Source organism: Polypterus senegalus, chromosome 5 (assembly GCF_016835505.1).
Source record: "Polypterus senegalus isolate Bchr_013 chromosome 5, ASM1683550v1, whole genome shotgun sequence".
NCBI classification, from domain to species: domain Eukaryota; kingdom Metazoa; phylum Chordata; class Cladistia; order Polypteriformes; family Polypteridae; genus Polypterus; species Polypterus senegalus.
Window position 1 is genome coordinate 71,537 of NC_053158.1, and position 16,256 is coordinate 87,792.

General features: G+C 53.0%; 1 protein-coding gene across 1 annotated transcript in view; it reads left to right on the forward strand.

The window, feature by feature from the left end:
- Positions 1-15,943, forward strand: part of malrd1 (MAM and LDL receptor class A domain containing 1) — a 54,634-nt gene extending 38,691 nt beyond the window's left edge. The window contains exons 26-37 of the mRNA XM_039754223.1: positions 4,517-4,645; positions 5,179-5,337; positions 6,198-6,355; positions 6,555-6,756; positions 7,404-7,679; positions 8,202-8,327; positions 8,791-8,857; positions 11,297-11,391; positions 11,497-11,590; positions 11,776-11,827; positions 13,443-13,508; positions 15,405-15,943. Of these exons, the coding sequence (XP_039610157.1) occupies positions 4,517-4,645; positions 5,179-5,337; positions 6,198-6,355; positions 6,555-6,756; positions 7,404-7,679; positions 8,202-8,327; positions 8,791-8,857; positions 11,297-11,391; positions 11,497-11,590; positions 11,776-11,827; positions 13,443-13,508; positions 15,405-15,530 (1,550 nt within the window). The 3' untranslated portion in view covers positions 15,531-15,943. The remainder of the gene's footprint in view (positions 1-4,516; positions 4,646-5,178; positions 5,338-6,197; positions 6,356-6,554; positions 6,757-7,403; positions 7,680-8,201; positions 8,328-8,790; positions 8,858-11,296; positions 11,392-11,496; positions 11,591-11,775; positions 11,828-13,442; positions 13,509-15,404) is intronic.
- The last annotated feature ends 313 nt before the right edge of the window (positions 15,944-16,256 follow it).

The window sequence follows — 16,256 nt, forward strand, 5'->3', positions numbered from 1 at the left end:
GAGTCCTGTCCTGGACCACCATTCTGTCAAAGCAAAGTCAGTTGGGGGACTTTGGGAGACCAAGAAGGCCGGTGGGCAGCCCAGAGTGAGGCCACAGTGGCAGGCATGTGGTGGCAGCTGTCACTTTCATTTGGATTGTGACGTCATCGCCATCTTGTGTCGCCATCGTTACTGGTCATCTGATCTGCCAGTGGTGTGACCCGTAATGTCTCACTGGCCAAGAAGTTTGAGATGACCGCAGCCACGTTAGGGTCACATTGGTTGAGAGCTGACATTTTGAACCTGTGGTCATCTGTGGGGCCTCATAGACCAGGAGATGAAAGGCTTACTGGCACCAGAAGGTGACATTCAAAGACCAATAAGTGAGAAGGAAGGATGGTGTAGTCGGCAGGATCTGAGCATCATTGAGAGAGTCAGACATAGAGAAGTAGAACTTTAGAAAGTTAGAGAACAGTGACTGGGTGACAGACAGTGACTTGGGGACACGGGAGTCACTGCTGGGACAAGAGGTCATGTTTACCAAGCAGATACCCACCAGAAGAAGAAGACCATCCATGTAGGTGCCATTACAAAGAGGCAGCAGATGGCATTGTGTAGGTGGACTGCACTGGACACTGAGGACAGAGACGCAGCCCTGGACATTTAGTGGCAATGGGGAGCTTGTTAGGAGTAAACCGCAGTGGACGCTCGCTACAGAAGATAAGCCTGCAGTGGGCACTCACTATAGACTGGCTGAGCTGGTCGTGCTGGGCACCCACACCGGGCACTCATCGTACCAAATGGTGCAGATGGAAGAGTGAAGATGACACTGGAGTCCTGCACGTGTGCCCTCCACACTATGTGCCCATCTCTCATTCAGCTCTTCATCTGCCAGCAGGAGGGGACATCACATAAGAAGAACAATCAGAAGTGGGCACACTATCCCCTTCGAAGGACCTCACATTGATGAAGTTCACTGGCATGGGCAGTACTGGCACAGCCGAGCGGTGTCTTCAGGAGGCGCTCCTGCTGTCCTATGTGGCAGTCCAGACTAAACCAAGTCACTGTCCCACACCTCGCCTATTGAGGACGTCCCAGTCCCAGAGGCCGTCACTTATAAACTTCTGACTTGGGACTTGGGACTTGCAGCATCCAGAATGGAGAAGGTGCTCCTCGAGACCTGCAGGAGTGGAATGAGGCCCCCGCCCAGAAGACAGCGCCCAAATACACATCCACTGGTGATGACATGCTGTGCCAACTCTGAGTGGTCACAACTGGGCACAAGTCTTAGACGTGATGTCTGACATGAAGCAGCAAATCGAAGCGACCGGCGCCACCCAAACTCGAGGTGTCAAGCAGACTCATGGGCAGGCCTTGGCATATGAGGGACATGCCAAGCATGTTGGGTATTGTGAGATATACTAGGGATGAACTGGTGGGCACCGATGGGAGGAGCCAAGAGAATATCACCAAATAAAGTGGGCATGAAACATTGGCAGGAAGGGCTGAGGTGCCAACACCATCCCAGTGCCCCCATCTCCATACTGGTCTGATGTCAGCACAGGCAGGTGAAGTGACTTGATGATTTGTTGTACTTTGACCACAAGGGGGCCACCTGGTCAGCTGACAGGGCCTCTGTTTGGTTGAAGAGCTGCGAGAAAGCTGACTGGCATATATAGCGCCTTAGTAGGATGAACGCAGACCTCGTGGGCTTTACCGCCATTTCCATAAGGTGAAGAGAGTCTCTCAGGGTCACACAGGACGTCAGGGGTGGGACTGATGTGCCACCACTGCTCATTTCTGTTCTGTCACCCCGTCTTTATATAGCGCCTTTCACAGTCACCGCCAGTGAGCCTGGGCCTTTGGCCGGAGAGCAGTGCCCTTGGATGAAATCTGCTAAAGCGCCCTTGCTCGTCAGCCTTTGGACATCTCATCAGACGTCTTAACTAAGACCACCGTCCGGCTGTCCATCCATTTTCTCACCTGCACAGTCCACCAATCAGAAGTCTCCGTTTGCACAGCCGTCACCACAGAGGCAGACATTCAGCCTTCATATAGCGCCTTGCCTGCTGTCACCATCACCGGTCACAATGATGAGGTAGAGGGTGGCTGATGAGGCCGTGTGAAAGGCGCTATATGGGACTGAGACACCAGCCCTGCCGACACTTTGTGATCTGAGAGGCTGCAGGCCGTCATAGAGACATCATGCAGACAATGAGGGGCATGCAGACCTTCAGGGGGTCCATTTGTGCCCAGCGCGGCTGTCCCATGTGGCATAAGGCAGGGTTCTGACAGACTCCAGTCAGGCACCTTTCAACACCTCGCCATCTGGGCGCCGCTGTGCGCATCGAGAAGCTGTTATCACATTGGCGGCGCGCTCCAATTAGTCAGGTGGCCGGCAGCGGGGGTCTTCAACACCTTCTCATAGATTTCCTGCCGCGGCTGCCAGCGCCTCTCAGCGTCTGATTAATCCACTTGGCTGAGGAGCTTGTGAGCTCACATTGTGGGTGCCAAGTGCTCCTGAGACGGGCACCTCCTGTCACTCACTCCCTTCTAACCCCCTTTGTCTCCTCTGCCTGGCTGCTCTCCTCTGGACTTTCCCCTGTGCCACTGTGTCTCTTTGGCAATTGCCCACAGCACTCCTGGGCAGGCCTTACCCGTGTGCCCCACACATCAGGGCACTGTATGCGGTAGCCTGCCATCCTGATAGCCCATGGTTTCTGCCTCCTGTCTTGGTGTTGACGCGTCCTTCATCTCAGTGCCCCACATTCTAAATCTGTTCTCGTCTTCACTTAGTGACGTGGAGGAGCTCAAAGATTCCCAGCAGGTGGTCATCGCCAGGGTGGTCAGGTGACCACCGTAGGGCGCCCTTTGCATGCCTTACTGAGTTTTAAATCCTTACTCCATATTTTCTGCTGCCTGTTTGACCAGCTTGACCATCTGAGTGACCCAGCTGGTAGAGAACTGCCTGGCACATTAGGTGTGAGACTGGCACGGTCAGACTGGTGAGACAGTGTCCTTGGCATCTTCCTCAAATGATTTGGTGGTTGCCAGCTCACTGCCCTGTGGTGGTGCTCTCAGTGAGGCTCCTGGCCATCTTCAGAAGAGGACCCTCTACGTTCTGGCACTGAACTGCGGTCCCCCTTTAAAAAATTCACTAATGTCAGCAGCAGACCAGGGCACCTCAGCCATGCCCAGTGTCCAGTTTCCTAGTCCTGTCCTTGGTCTGCCTGATGGTGTGAGGCTTGCTGGCTGCCAACTCCTTTAAAGCCCACAATGGAAGGTTGGAGTCCAGAAGGTGGATGGCTGGATGTGTGCCAGTGTTGCCCTGTTCACGCTGACTCTCACTTACTTTGGGTGAGTGGGAAGAAAAGTGCAGGAGTGCAGGCAGGCCAAGGAAGAACATGGCGTAGTTGGCAAGATCTCAGTGTGGACGGCACAGCAGGTGCCTTGTAACTCCCAGCTTGGTGCCCTCTGCCTAAATGGCCACCCTCTGACGGGCCTCAATCTGCTTAGCGGCGGTCTGCCTGGCTCCATGTGAATCAGGTATTCATGGATGGCGAGGGATGGCAGAGTCGGGCATCAGTATGCGCGGTCTCACTTCACCCTGCCGAGGAGTCTGCGCTGAAATTGCCTGATTTACGACGCCTTCCGCCGTGGCAGACGCCTCAACAGCTTGTCGAGCAGTGGGGCCGCCAGAACAACACGGCCCTGGTTTTAAATTACAGTAGGAACGCATCGGGGTGGGCACGGGGGCGAGCGCTGCGTAGGCGCAGGTTCAAGTCCGCGCCTAATAAATCTGCTGGCGTCGCTGATGCGAGCCGAAAGGCAACGAGATGAGCAGGTGACGACATTCAGGGAGCAGAGGGAATCCGTGGCAGAAACACAGACGTGGCCACGTTTGGGAATGTGGGGGACAGCGAAGTGACACGGCCCACCCGACTACATGTGGCCCACCGCCTGCACTGGCAGGAACGATAAAGTCAGTCGAGGCAGGCAGGATTACTGTCCACAACGCTGACCACTGCTGTCCTGGACAGGACCCAATGCTGTATCGAAATGGGGTGCCCAGCGCCAGTCCTGCCCTCCGTGACCTGGCACCAGAGTGAATTACATATAAAGATGTATTGGCATGCAGCGGTCCACTGGGTGGCACAGTGGTTGGTGCTGCGACCTCAGAGGTCTGGCCAGCTCTGTGTACGAGTGGGGGGCACGCACATGTGAGCGAGGTGGGGGCATCCTGTTTGAGACTTGAACCCGTGTCATCTGTCTGACGGACACTCATTTCTTTTTAATTTCCTGTTATTTGGATTCTCACTGAAGTTTCCGCTCACTTTCTGGTTGTTCACCTGATCACCCTCGGTCTTTGTGGCACTCATGTCACCCGCTCTTTTCTTTCCTATCCTATCGTAATTCTGCACCCAAGCTCGTGGGCACCTGAGCTCTCTGCCCAGCTGACCGCGTGTGACACCGCACCTCAATGGCTGCATCTGAATTTCTGTTCCTGACACTACTTGCTTTTGTTCTCTTGTTACAGGTGATGAGGTGCCCGGCTTGTGCCTGCTGCTCACGGATTTCATGTGTGCCAACAAGCAGTGCATTGACTCCCAACTCGTCTGTGACTACAAGGCGGACTGTGACGACGGCTCAGATGAAGCAGACTGTGGTAAGTGACCGGCCACAATCCAGTCATGTGTGGCAGTGGCATCAGGGTGCCAGGAACCTGTGTGCTGTTTGCACCTGTTAGATTCACTGGTGACTTGACCAGGCTTGAAAGAGCAGGCTGGTGGACTGGCATCTCATCCAGGTCAGATTACCATGTTGGATCCTCAGATTGTCATTTCATCCCACTGTGCGCCCAGGTGGTGTGTAATTTGGGCAGTGCTGACCCACTGACCAGTCACAGCGTGGCAGGTATAAGATGTGGCACATCTGGTCCTCAATGCAAATTAGTGTCAGTGAGACAGACGGTCAAAAGACAGGTGTGTGGACTCAGCCAGGTGAGGGCAAGTGACTTGGGGTGGCAGTGGAGTGAGACGAGGCCACCAGAGGTCACTCCTTGTGACTGTGTGACCTGCCCAGATGAGTTGTCCTTTGCCAAGCATGAAGGCGCATTTACTGGGGTGAGTGTCCACTTCTTGGGCCTCTGGTGATGAGGTGGCATCTAAAGTCTCTGCTGGCTTTGTCTCCCTGTGTCAGGTGATATCCATTCAGTGCCTGGCACCTGTGACTTCAATGTGCCCGAGGGTGAGTCCTGGGAATCATCGTGCCACCTCCATCAAGACGAAAATGACGACTTTGACTGGTCTATTAGCAGTGGGGTGCTGGACACAGGGCACGGCCCGGTGACCGATCACGGTGAGTAAGGAACTGGTCATTTGCTGGGCGGTCAGCCGCTCTGGGGTCAGACGCTCTGGGGTCAGACGCTTTCAGTGTGACCGGTCAGCTGGGCTTTGGCCACTTGGGTTTATGCTGCCCTCTTTGGCAGCAGGCATGCTGGACACCTGTGCCCTTCTGGTGTCCCTGTCCCCCTAGTGTCACCCAGTGCCAGTGGGCAATTCCTGATTGAGGACCTCAGTTGGGTCCTAATGACTGACTGGTGACAAAGGTATCCAGAACTGCCATGTTCAGTGCCATATCTGACTGGCTTTAAGTTGCCCTTTTGCCATCTAATGATATCATGGTGCCAGTAATGACCATTCAGACAAGCTACACTTGGTAAATACCCTTTGTCTATTGGCCACTCACCCATCTTGACTGGAACAGAGTGGGCACAATGGGTTTGTGTTTGTCCCAACACAGAGGTCTCAATGCCATGCCAGCCTCCTCCTGTCCTCTGTCTGGTGTCAGGTGTTCTAGTAAATGCTGCCATTGGCTTGAGCCCCTGGCACTGCCCATCACTGTCCCACCTTGTGTGGCATTGGCACTGGCACTGTGCTCCCTGGCCACATGTCAGCCTGCCCAGTTTTATGCTCCAGTGGACAGTGAAACATATTTTTATCTCTTGTTTGTAGCCTCTTTTTGCTGCTGCTGCCCATCAGGCCTGTGCCAGCCTGCTGGCACCAATTTGTTCTCTGTCCCAGAGGCTCATTTATAGTTCAGCAAAAGGCCACTGAGATGGGTCATGACCAGACTGGGCATATCAGAAGCTCACCATTGCTCTGGTGGTGCCACATGTAGGTTACCAACTGATGTGATTTATGTCTGTTGATCCCAAGGTGGCAAAGGCCGATTCATTTACATCAACACTGCGGCTCAAAAGGAAGGCAGTGTTGCCATCGTCTCCACGCGGGCACAGTTTCCAGCAAGTGTTGGCGTGTGCCACTTGCGCTTCTTCTACTATTTGGACGGCTCCAAGCAGATACGCACACTGAAGGTAAGACATACCTAGAGTGTGCCAAGTGGCACCAACGCCTCTAATTAGATGAGATTGGCACCAGTGTCCAGAAAAGATCAACTAGGCAGGCCTCATGCAAGTCTGAGGGGCATAATCCGAAGTCATGGAACTCCCTTAATCATCTTCTGCCACTCATGCCCATTCTAACATGCCCACTCGCTTTTATTTCATAATCAAGGTGTACACAGCCACAGATGGCGGCATGAAACTCCCCATGTGGTCTACCAGCAGAAACCAGGGTGGCACCTGGAAGTATGCCAACATCATTGTCTCCAACTACAAACCCTTCCGGGTGATCTTTGAGGCAGAGGTTGGCGCAGATGGGGACACGGACATTGCCCTTGATGACATCTCGTTTTCAAAGGAATGCGTCACTCAAGGTACAAATCGAATGTGCTCAGCAAAAGTTGCACCGGCAGGTGGCATAAGGGAGCAGGAGGGGCCAACAGATGTCAAAAACAATGCCACTTGGCTCACTGAACCAGCTGCCTCCATCTCAAGGCCTGGCAGCACTGAGCACATGGCAGGGAAAGTCACCTGACTTGCATTCCTGTGGGGTGTGGCAGGAAAAGTGAAAAGCCACATGGACCTCAGATCTGTGCAGTGCCACTGCTGCTCATTGTGCCACCATGATACCCATCAAAAATATCAACAGATAGATAGTGAAAGGCACTATATGATAGAATAATAAATCAAATAATAAAGAGAAGTGGGGGCACAGGGTGAGGGATACAGGGTGAGACACACACCAGGAGTCCTGCCAATATCATGCCCTCAACCCAACATATTATCAGTTGGGTGACGTCACCGTCACCTCTGGTTCAGCAACACAGTGGGGTCCCCAGGCTCTCCATTTTCTCCTTGGATTGTGAAGTGCCAACTCAACGGCAAAGCACATGTATTCAGAGTTGCCCACTGGCTGGGCAGCTGTTTAGGAGCTGCCATGTAATGAATGCGCTACCTCAGCTTGTCCCAGTGGTCACCGAATGACCACCGTCCTCTCATTTCTTTATCTTTTGTCCTAAAGGTGTGGTTACAGTGCCACCGCCAACCTGCAGCTTGGATTCCTTTCAGTGCCAGCTTGTGCCACAGTGCATATCCTCTACGTGGCAGTGTGATGGCGAGGCAGACTGCATGGATGGGTCGGACGAATTCTGCCCTACCATGATGCCTGGCACACTGGGCCCCCAGGACATGTGCCACAGCTCAGAGTTCCAGTGCAGAAGCGGGCAGTGTATCCCGTCCCTGTTACGATGTGATGGCGTTGCCGACTGCCAGGGCACTGAAGATGAATTTGCATGTCGTAAGTGGCAGAAGACAGAATGTGAAATCAGTCGCCGCCATTCTAATGTTTGATGTCTCCTGTGCATTGATTTATCAAAGGCGCTATAAAATAATCAGCCACCTGACCTTGTGGACTGCATGGCACCACCAGACAGAACATCGTTGCCTCACAGTTGGGTTTCACACCTAGGATGCCCTCTGAGTCAATTGGTGGTCCTGAGCTGGCATCCCATATTTGGGGGTCCCTGCTTTGTCCTTCCTCCAGTACCACCTTGCCACCTGGCTGTATTGTGGGGCTCTGGTCAATGAGCGCTGATAAGTTAAAGGTGGTCATGGTGCCCCCTGAGGGCACCTGGCTGCACAACAGCCCTGACTCCTGTCCATTAGATGGCCACACCCGCAAGGTGGCGCTCTAAGGCAGGATCTCCAGGCTGTTCTATTACGCCTCCATGATGCCAACTGGAATGCCTGCGGCGGTGCCCAGCGATGTCACTCCTAGATGGTACTGGCTGGTGTCCTCACATTTTCGTTTCTGTTGCAGCTGTTAAGTTGTGTCTGAACGACTCGCTGCTCTGCGAGGACACGCATGACTGCGTCCCACCCTCCCGGCGATGTGACGGCACCGTGGACTGCGTCTCCTTCCAACCCGATGAGTCGAGCTGCACAGGTGAGCCGGCTGGAGTGAGGCATGCTGGGAGTGCACTGAGAGTGAGTATTGGACAGGTGCTAAATACGGAGGTCACCAGGGTCAACTCACCGAGTGTCCCTAAGAGAGTCCGAGGTAGGAATGTGAGCTGTGCCCATGAAGGCGCTATATAGGAGTCACTGGGCAAGACCTTTAACCCCTTTCAAGTGGGCACTCACTAGGACTCTAGGGCTGTGGCTGATATATACTGGTGGCAGATGAGTCCCTCTGGGCATCACTGCCAGCAGTCAGAACAGCCTTCAAGAGCTGGTGCCAGGTTTGCAGTAGATGCCCACTTAATGCTCAAATGTGCATCTCCATGTTCCCTGACTTTGACATACTACTTTGTCCATAGCTGGCAGTTCATGCCAGCCTTTTTGGGCACACTAATTCTTCTTGTGCCTGTGGGTGCCATGTTCTATGTGTTTGGTCTCCTTGTTTTCAGAGTGCCCGACTGGATACTGCAGAAATGGTGGCACCTGCACCCTGGGAAGACGAGGCCCTTCATGCCAGTGAGTATGAATTCAAAATGTCCGTCATGGCGTTGTGTGTGCATTAGGTGACAGAACTCGTGCCATAAGGCACTATATGGGCAGTGATCAGGTGACAGGGCAGTGGAGATGAACAGCACTAGGGGGCGCCATCACCTACATAAGGAGTCCTGGGGATGGGACTGTGGGCAGAGTCGCAGTGACCGCTGTACTCACTAGGGGGAAGCATTGGGCACCTTTAGAATGAGCAGTAATGTGTGTGTGTGTGTGGGGGTGGGGGGTCACACACACGGGTCAGTGAGGACAAGGGGTGACCAGTTGTTGGGTCCTGCATTGGGGTGCTGGAGCAACTGAGAGAGCTACAGATTGACATTTCAGATCCCACCACTGACACCTGCTGTGATTGGCACCACTGAATCAAAGCCACCGTCCTGGGTACTTCAAGGCCACATTGTCCCAACGTCTTCCTCAAAGTCCCCTTTGGCGTTCTTCTGGGTTCAAGAGCCCTTCCTGCCTTCTCTTAATGATCACTTGGGGGTCCTTAGGTCCTGCTGAGCCCTTCTACCTGTGACTGATGACCTCGAGATCCCATAGCCTGTCAGGTCCTTACTTCAGGGACACACGGCGCAAGGCGCTATACTCAGTGTCACAGACTGACAGATGAGAAGGGTGGATGACCTTCAGCTTGAGTGCAGCTTACCACAAATATGTGTGGCCAAGCAGACCCCTTAACCTGACCGTGGGGGGCATGTGGAGAGTCCAGAAAGAGGCAGGAGCCCACCGGCGGGGTGACACGAGGGGGCTCCTGCTTTGGTCAAAATGGGAAAACATAAAAGGCGAGTTGTCGGCCGTGAGCAGGACTTGCACAGACGAGGCAGTGTTTTGATCATATAGCGCCTTTAACTAATAACAGCTGGGCAAACCTTACAAGAAGTAACGAACTGAAGCAATTGGGCAGGCTTGCTGTATATAGCGCCTTTCACAGAGCGTAACATAACCCTGCAAAGTAGGCCGATCTGGAAGCTATATAGCGCCTTTCACATGGGGATCACCAAGATCTACCGATATAGCGCCTTTCACTGAGCGGCTTTACTGAAAAGTCACGGCACAAATACAATCAGCCACACGGTCTGGTTTATATAGCGCCTTTTACTGGGCACCTCAGACAGCAGAAACAAGACGAAAGTCAGACGCTCAAATATAGCGCCTTTCACTGAGCGGGTCACCGTGAAGCTTTTCATGGAGCAAACAAACTTACAAAATGCTTGTACAAGAACACTGTCTGCTGCCAGCCAAGTGATATTCTATATAGCGCCTTTCACAGAGCACATCATCACCAGGTGGCTGTTATTGATATAGCGCCTTTCACGCAGCACTCAGGGGGTCTCAGTGGAGTGGTTACCCACAGTGGAAATCCCAGGCCTGACGTCCTCCTCCATCTCGGCGCCCAAAGGTGGCACAAGTCCCATTCCCACGGTCGGAGCTTCCCAGCGGCATCTGCAGCTAATAACGGCGTGTGCCCGCCAAGCGCGGAGGAATCTCGATGTGCGGAGTCCTTGTCAGCCGCAGGCAGGCGGCCCAGAGAGCTCGGCGAGTTAATTTGGAGCAGATGAGGTGTGTCGTATCCTACGCCTCAGCAGCTCTCGTCTCTGTGGCTCTGTGCGGACCGTCACACTTCACGGGCGCCGCTCTTGGGCATGGCCTGGGAATCCTGTCACCTGGCAGTCCCTGAAGACCCTTAAAGCCACTCTGATAACTAGGACAGGCCAGGGTTCAAACAAGGAGGTGAGCCGGATGAGCAGGATACTGCCTGGGGGTCCACTCACCAGGGAGGGTCAGGGAAATCAGGGTGCAGTGATTGGGACTGGCATCCCACCTAGGTTTGGCACCTGCATTTGGTCTGGCACTCCTGAGACAAATGGCTGATGATGGCTGTCCCTAAAATGGCATTGTCATGGGGGGTCCTGGTTGATTCCATGTGTAGCAAGGCTGCAGCTGGTGGCACTTGGTGTCACAGAAATCTCACCTGGCCAGTCTTATTCCATCTTCAGGGTCAGGCGATATAGCGCCTTTCACAGAGGTCACCATCACAATCTGACTGGACTGGCAATCACCTGGCAGCTGGTTAAGATGTCCTTGGCGTTGAATGTCCTCTGCCAGGCTGGAGCTGGTACTTGTTTTTCCTGGTATTCTAATTTCTGATATGAATTGGAGGAGTGACCACATGGTGCCAGTCTGTTGGGGTATAAAGTGACATGAGTGGGCTTCTCGGTCACCAGAAGGCTCAGAAGTTGCAATCAGAAAACTTATGCTGTTGGGATTGTGCAGCACATTAAAGGGCCTATATTGGCATTGTCACAGGCCACCTGAGGCTGACTGGCTCTCTTACCTCAGCCATCTCCTCATCTGGCACTGGTGAGATGTGCCACAGCAACTAATGTCTTTCTTTGTCTCTTAAAGCTGCCCACCTAACTGGAGAGGAAACCGCTGCCATCTTAAGAGGAAGACCATCCCACCATCAACTAGCTTGCCACTGTCTCCTCACACACAAACTGGTAAGACATGGCACAGTGTGGCCATACATCACACATTGGGCACTGCCATGCATGTTGTTGGCCATTTCCTTTTATAGCGCCTCTCCTGCCTGTCTTCCTCTGTAGATGTCTTTGCTGTCATCAGTGCCGGGCTGACTCTCCTTGTGTTCGCCACTGCTGGCGCATCGCTGCTGTTCTGCAAGAAGAGGTTGGTGCCAGGGTGAGTGGCATCCTTTCACTGTGGTGTGGTGGGCAGATGAGCATCCTACTCCTGCCTATGACTCCTTGGGCCCTCCGGACTGTCCTGGTTGGCCACACACTTTGGCACTTTGAGATGTGCCTTGCTGGGAAAGGTTGAAGCTGCCAGTTCTGTGACTGGACTTTTGTTTTTATCTTCTGCCTTAGGAAAGGGCCTGGCATGGAATGTGGCACTGCCCATGGACCTGGTGAAGCAGAGGTAAGCCAACCAGTGGCTTGGTGCTACGGTCAGTGAATGAATGTGAGAAGTCAGCCTGAGATGGGTTACACCACAAGAGGGCACTCACCCTGGCACATCTGCTTGGCTTTGTACCAGTGCTGAAGTGCTACATGTTGACTATCAGTAGATGCCAACCCCAAGTCTTGAACAATACATGCCACTGTTTGCTACCCATGTAAGGCATTATATACCAGTGTACACTATGCAATGTATACCATGTAGAGCGCCTTTCATGGGAAGCATTCAGGTATCACAGTTTGAATGAACAGACAGTTTTAGAATTTAGGAGACTTTCGCATCACAGCTCTCTATATAGCGCCTTTCATATTAATATATCGATTATATAGTGCCTTACATATCTATCTATCTATCTATCTATTTGTTATATAGTGCCTTTCACTTCTATCTATCTGTCTCTCAGTTATATAGCGCCTTCCTTCATCTTTTTTCTCCTATTTAATGCCCCCTCATCCTTCCTTTCTAGCGCCTTGTCTGCCTACCTGTCCAACTGTTTCTGTGTTGTGGTCTTCTTGCTGCACTTCCACTTTTGTGCTTTGGAGACCCGACGAGTTGGATTTGTGACCGTGACATTGATGGTCTTGGAGCGGGGGGATTGTGGGGAGGGTTTGTCCCGGACCCCTGAGGTACGATTCAGAGGGTCATGCAGGCCCGAGTGTCTATCTACACATGTGTGGTGGGACTATTGGGGTGTCTTATGAATCTGAGGGAGGGACTGTCATGGAATGCTGGGAGCAGATATGAAAGGCACTATATGAGAGAAGGATGTGGGTAATCAGATTTAGGGAGCTGACTGAGTGGGTCAAAGGTGCCAGTCCGACATGGCGTATACTGTATACACAAGACTGCTGGGCTTCACTTGTAGACATGAAGACCCTCATCTCAGAAGACCCCTCAGCCACCATAAACCACAACAGGGATGACGGAATCTGACAGGTGGAGGAGGACTCACATAAAAGACTCCGCCTCCCCACAATGAGCCGACCAATCATTACTGGGCTTTGTTACAGAATGTGCAGAGTGGGCAGGGACTGAGCTGATTAATAAACATTAGGAGGCGGGGCCATGTCCACCAGGCCAAGCAGAAGAGCAGCTGGACATTTGGGCTCAGCACAGGAAGGTGACCTTGTGGCCTGTGGGGTGGGCATTCATAAAACAGAGGGCTGGGACCCCCAAGACCTCCAGGGGTATCACTGTCTCTGATTTTATCCACCCATTTTCTTACCTGCCTAACAACTCGTTGCACCTTTGATGCAGTAGTGGATCTGACCTGCTTCATACAGCGCCTTTCACATTTAACATGGCGGCCGAGGGCTTTGGAGCTGCCATGCCAATTGCTTTGTCAGTGGCTTTGTGCCAACTCCTTCCTCAGAATGTGTTGGAATAGCCCATGTGCCTGACAGTTTGCCCACATGCAGCAGGGTAATCTGCTGGGCTATGGCAGTTTGGTTTGGTAGTGGAGAACAGGAGACAATGAAGTGACGAGGCCTGTGAGGATTGAATGAAAGGCGCTATACTGTATGCCACACAGACTAACTGAACGAGTTCACTTCTCCCTGTGCTGCTTTTCTTTCAGATGCCGCGAAGTGGTGCCATTCCTGCCATTAACATCAGTGTGTACCCCTGGCTGGAGCACCCGCAGGTACAAGTCACCTCTTAATTTGCCTCTTATACGGGACCCCTGTTTGATAGCCAGCCAGAGATATGAAGACCCCTGATGTTGGCGATTTGGCGCACCACTGTGCTCACTTGTTCTTAATGACAAGGTTGGCAGCTGCCATCCAGTGACTTGAGTGCAAATCACTGAGCAATTCCATTTAAGGCACTGAGCCCCCTAGTGGTTAAGGAGTTCCTTTGGGGGGTATGGGCCTTGAGACAGACTGGCACCCCACTCAGGCTTGGTCCCCAATGCCACTTGAATCAGCTCCAGTCCCCTGTGACCCTCAGTCTGATTAATTCTTAAGTGAGCTGACATTGTGTGCCATGGGTAGCCCACCTGTGGAGGCCCAAGTCCACCTTAGTAAGGGTCCAGTCCTGTTGACTTGGGGGGGGTTTAGTTCATGAACTTCATACAATGTGGGGCTGTCAGCTGCAGACCCCTGCTGGTTAATCTTGGCACAGACTGCCAGATGGTGCCCCCTAAAGGCAAATGCCCTCATTTAAGCTGCAGTTATGAGGAGCGGCCCTTAAAAAAAGAAGGCAGTTTCCCCTTTGGGGCAGCCGCTCGGCAGACGCTGCAGTGAACGACATGGGCAGAGGTCGCCCGCCGTGGCCACGCTGGAGATAGCAGGTACTAATTGTGGTTGGGCGCCAATCCCTTAAACAGCACATTGCGCTTCTCCCTCCAGCAGCCTGCCATTTGTGGTAAACCTCCTCGGGATTGACGGCTCGATGTGACATCGCCGGCCCTCTCTGGTTACCCTTCTCAATGTAATGCTGCGTTCTTTCCAGGATTTCAGCCTCGAGAAAAGAGCAGACACTTTCTGGGATGAGCTTGGGGGGAATTAATAGCTCAGTGACCCAAATGTGGCAGAAAATGGGCACTAAGATCAACCAAAGTCCCAAACGTGGCACACGGGTATCAAAGAGGCCTGGAGGAGGCCAGTTCAGACCCCCCTGGCCAAAGGTTCAGATCTCATGGGTACACAAGTCAAACTGCACTTTATATAGCGCCTTTCAATATCGAGGCCTGTGCCAGCTTCTGAGTTATTGTGAATGGTGGTACAGAAAATAAGGAGACAAGCACATTGGTCTGTCTGTTGGTTATATAGCGCCTTTCACATAACTACTATAGTGTGCCTTTCCTAGCTGCAGTACATGTATGGAGAGGCTGGGACCCCAAGGAGACCCCCCTTAAGAGTAAGAAGAATCCCTTTGATTTTCTAGCCCCTCCCAACATGTCCCTTTTTCTGCTCCGCACAAGCCCCTCATGGGCTGGTGGGCTCATCGCTGGCCCCTCAAGTGGCTGCTGTGTTGTTTGCACTCCCACCACCCAGTTCCAGGACCAGTCTGAGTTCCTGCTGTCCACTAGTGGTCTGACCAGTCCAGGGCTACTCTGGGATTTGCTCTTCCATGTGGTGTCCTTCAGTCTTCCTTCTATATAGCGCCTTTCCCTTATGACCTCAAGGGCTCTGCAGACTTGTGGTGGCTCCCACAGCTGGTCAGTCAGCAGGGGCTGGCTGGCAGATTTGAGCCCCTTGGGCTTTCACTGGTCAGCCTTTTAGGGGGTCTCACCCCACTGGTCCACTGCCAACTGGACTGCACGTGTTATTTCTCCTCTAGCCTCCTGGGGGCGCTCTTCACTGGTGCTGCTCTTTGAACCTTATTGAAGCAGCGGTGACCAATGGTCAGTTGGCCTGGCACACAATGGCACTGGCCAGCTACTTTGAAGTGGCAAACTTGACCCCATGTCACCAGCAGGAAGAGGTGGCCCCTGGGGGGGTATTGGGGGTCTGATCTCAGGTGCCTCTCACAACTCATTGGCTCTGCCATTGACCTTTGAACCCGTGTCCCCATCCTCTGCTCTTTTCATCCTCAGGGTAACGAGACGATGAAGAAGGAGAAGAAGAAGAAGAAGGTCAACGCCCCGCAGTCCTTTGCCAACCCGCTGTATGATGCCACAACTCTGACTGTGGGTCCTGCGGCCGGCTCCTCGGAAGCCTGACATGGTTGGAGTGGCCTGGCACAGATGCCAGTGTTGTGAGTGGTGGGGAATCACTCCTAGCCAATGACAGTGCAGCTTAATGGTCAGCAGGAAACCCGAAAATCAAAGACATGAGGCGCGGGCAGAGCCATTGATAGTTGGCACATGGGCACCAGCTTGGCAGACTCATGTCACCCCCTGGTGACAACACTGAGCACCCTTCGCTGGCTCCACTGTACTTCACGACTCCTTGACCGATGAGCTCAGTGGACGTCACATCGCTGGCCTTCCGGCCACATCCCGCTGCCCACTGCTGTGAGTGCCACTTTGCTGTTTTGGCTTTTCATTTTCTTTCTGTGTCGTCGTTTATTGTTTTGTGAATTCCATTAAATTGTGATCTTGGAAAGGGCGCTTCATAAAATAAAGACCCCCGTGTGCTGTCTGCTGCATATAGCGCCTTTACACCACGGTGGTCCACTGCTGAACCAGAAGGGGCCTCGCCTGCTGATCACATGGTGACTCTGACCCAGCGCCATGTAAAGGGGGACACCTAGTGGAGAGTGTGCTCAAGGCGGACCCTGGCAGAAATCCTCGTACAAAGAGAGGTAACCAGCAAAGTGGAGACCCCTGAATGCCAAGGGGCTCCTCAACAACTCCCAGAATCACCCTGCTGGCATCAATGGGAGTGTAGCCAGTGTGCCCCTGTATGGAGTTGGCATGCTCTCTCATGGGCGTTTGCAGATATGC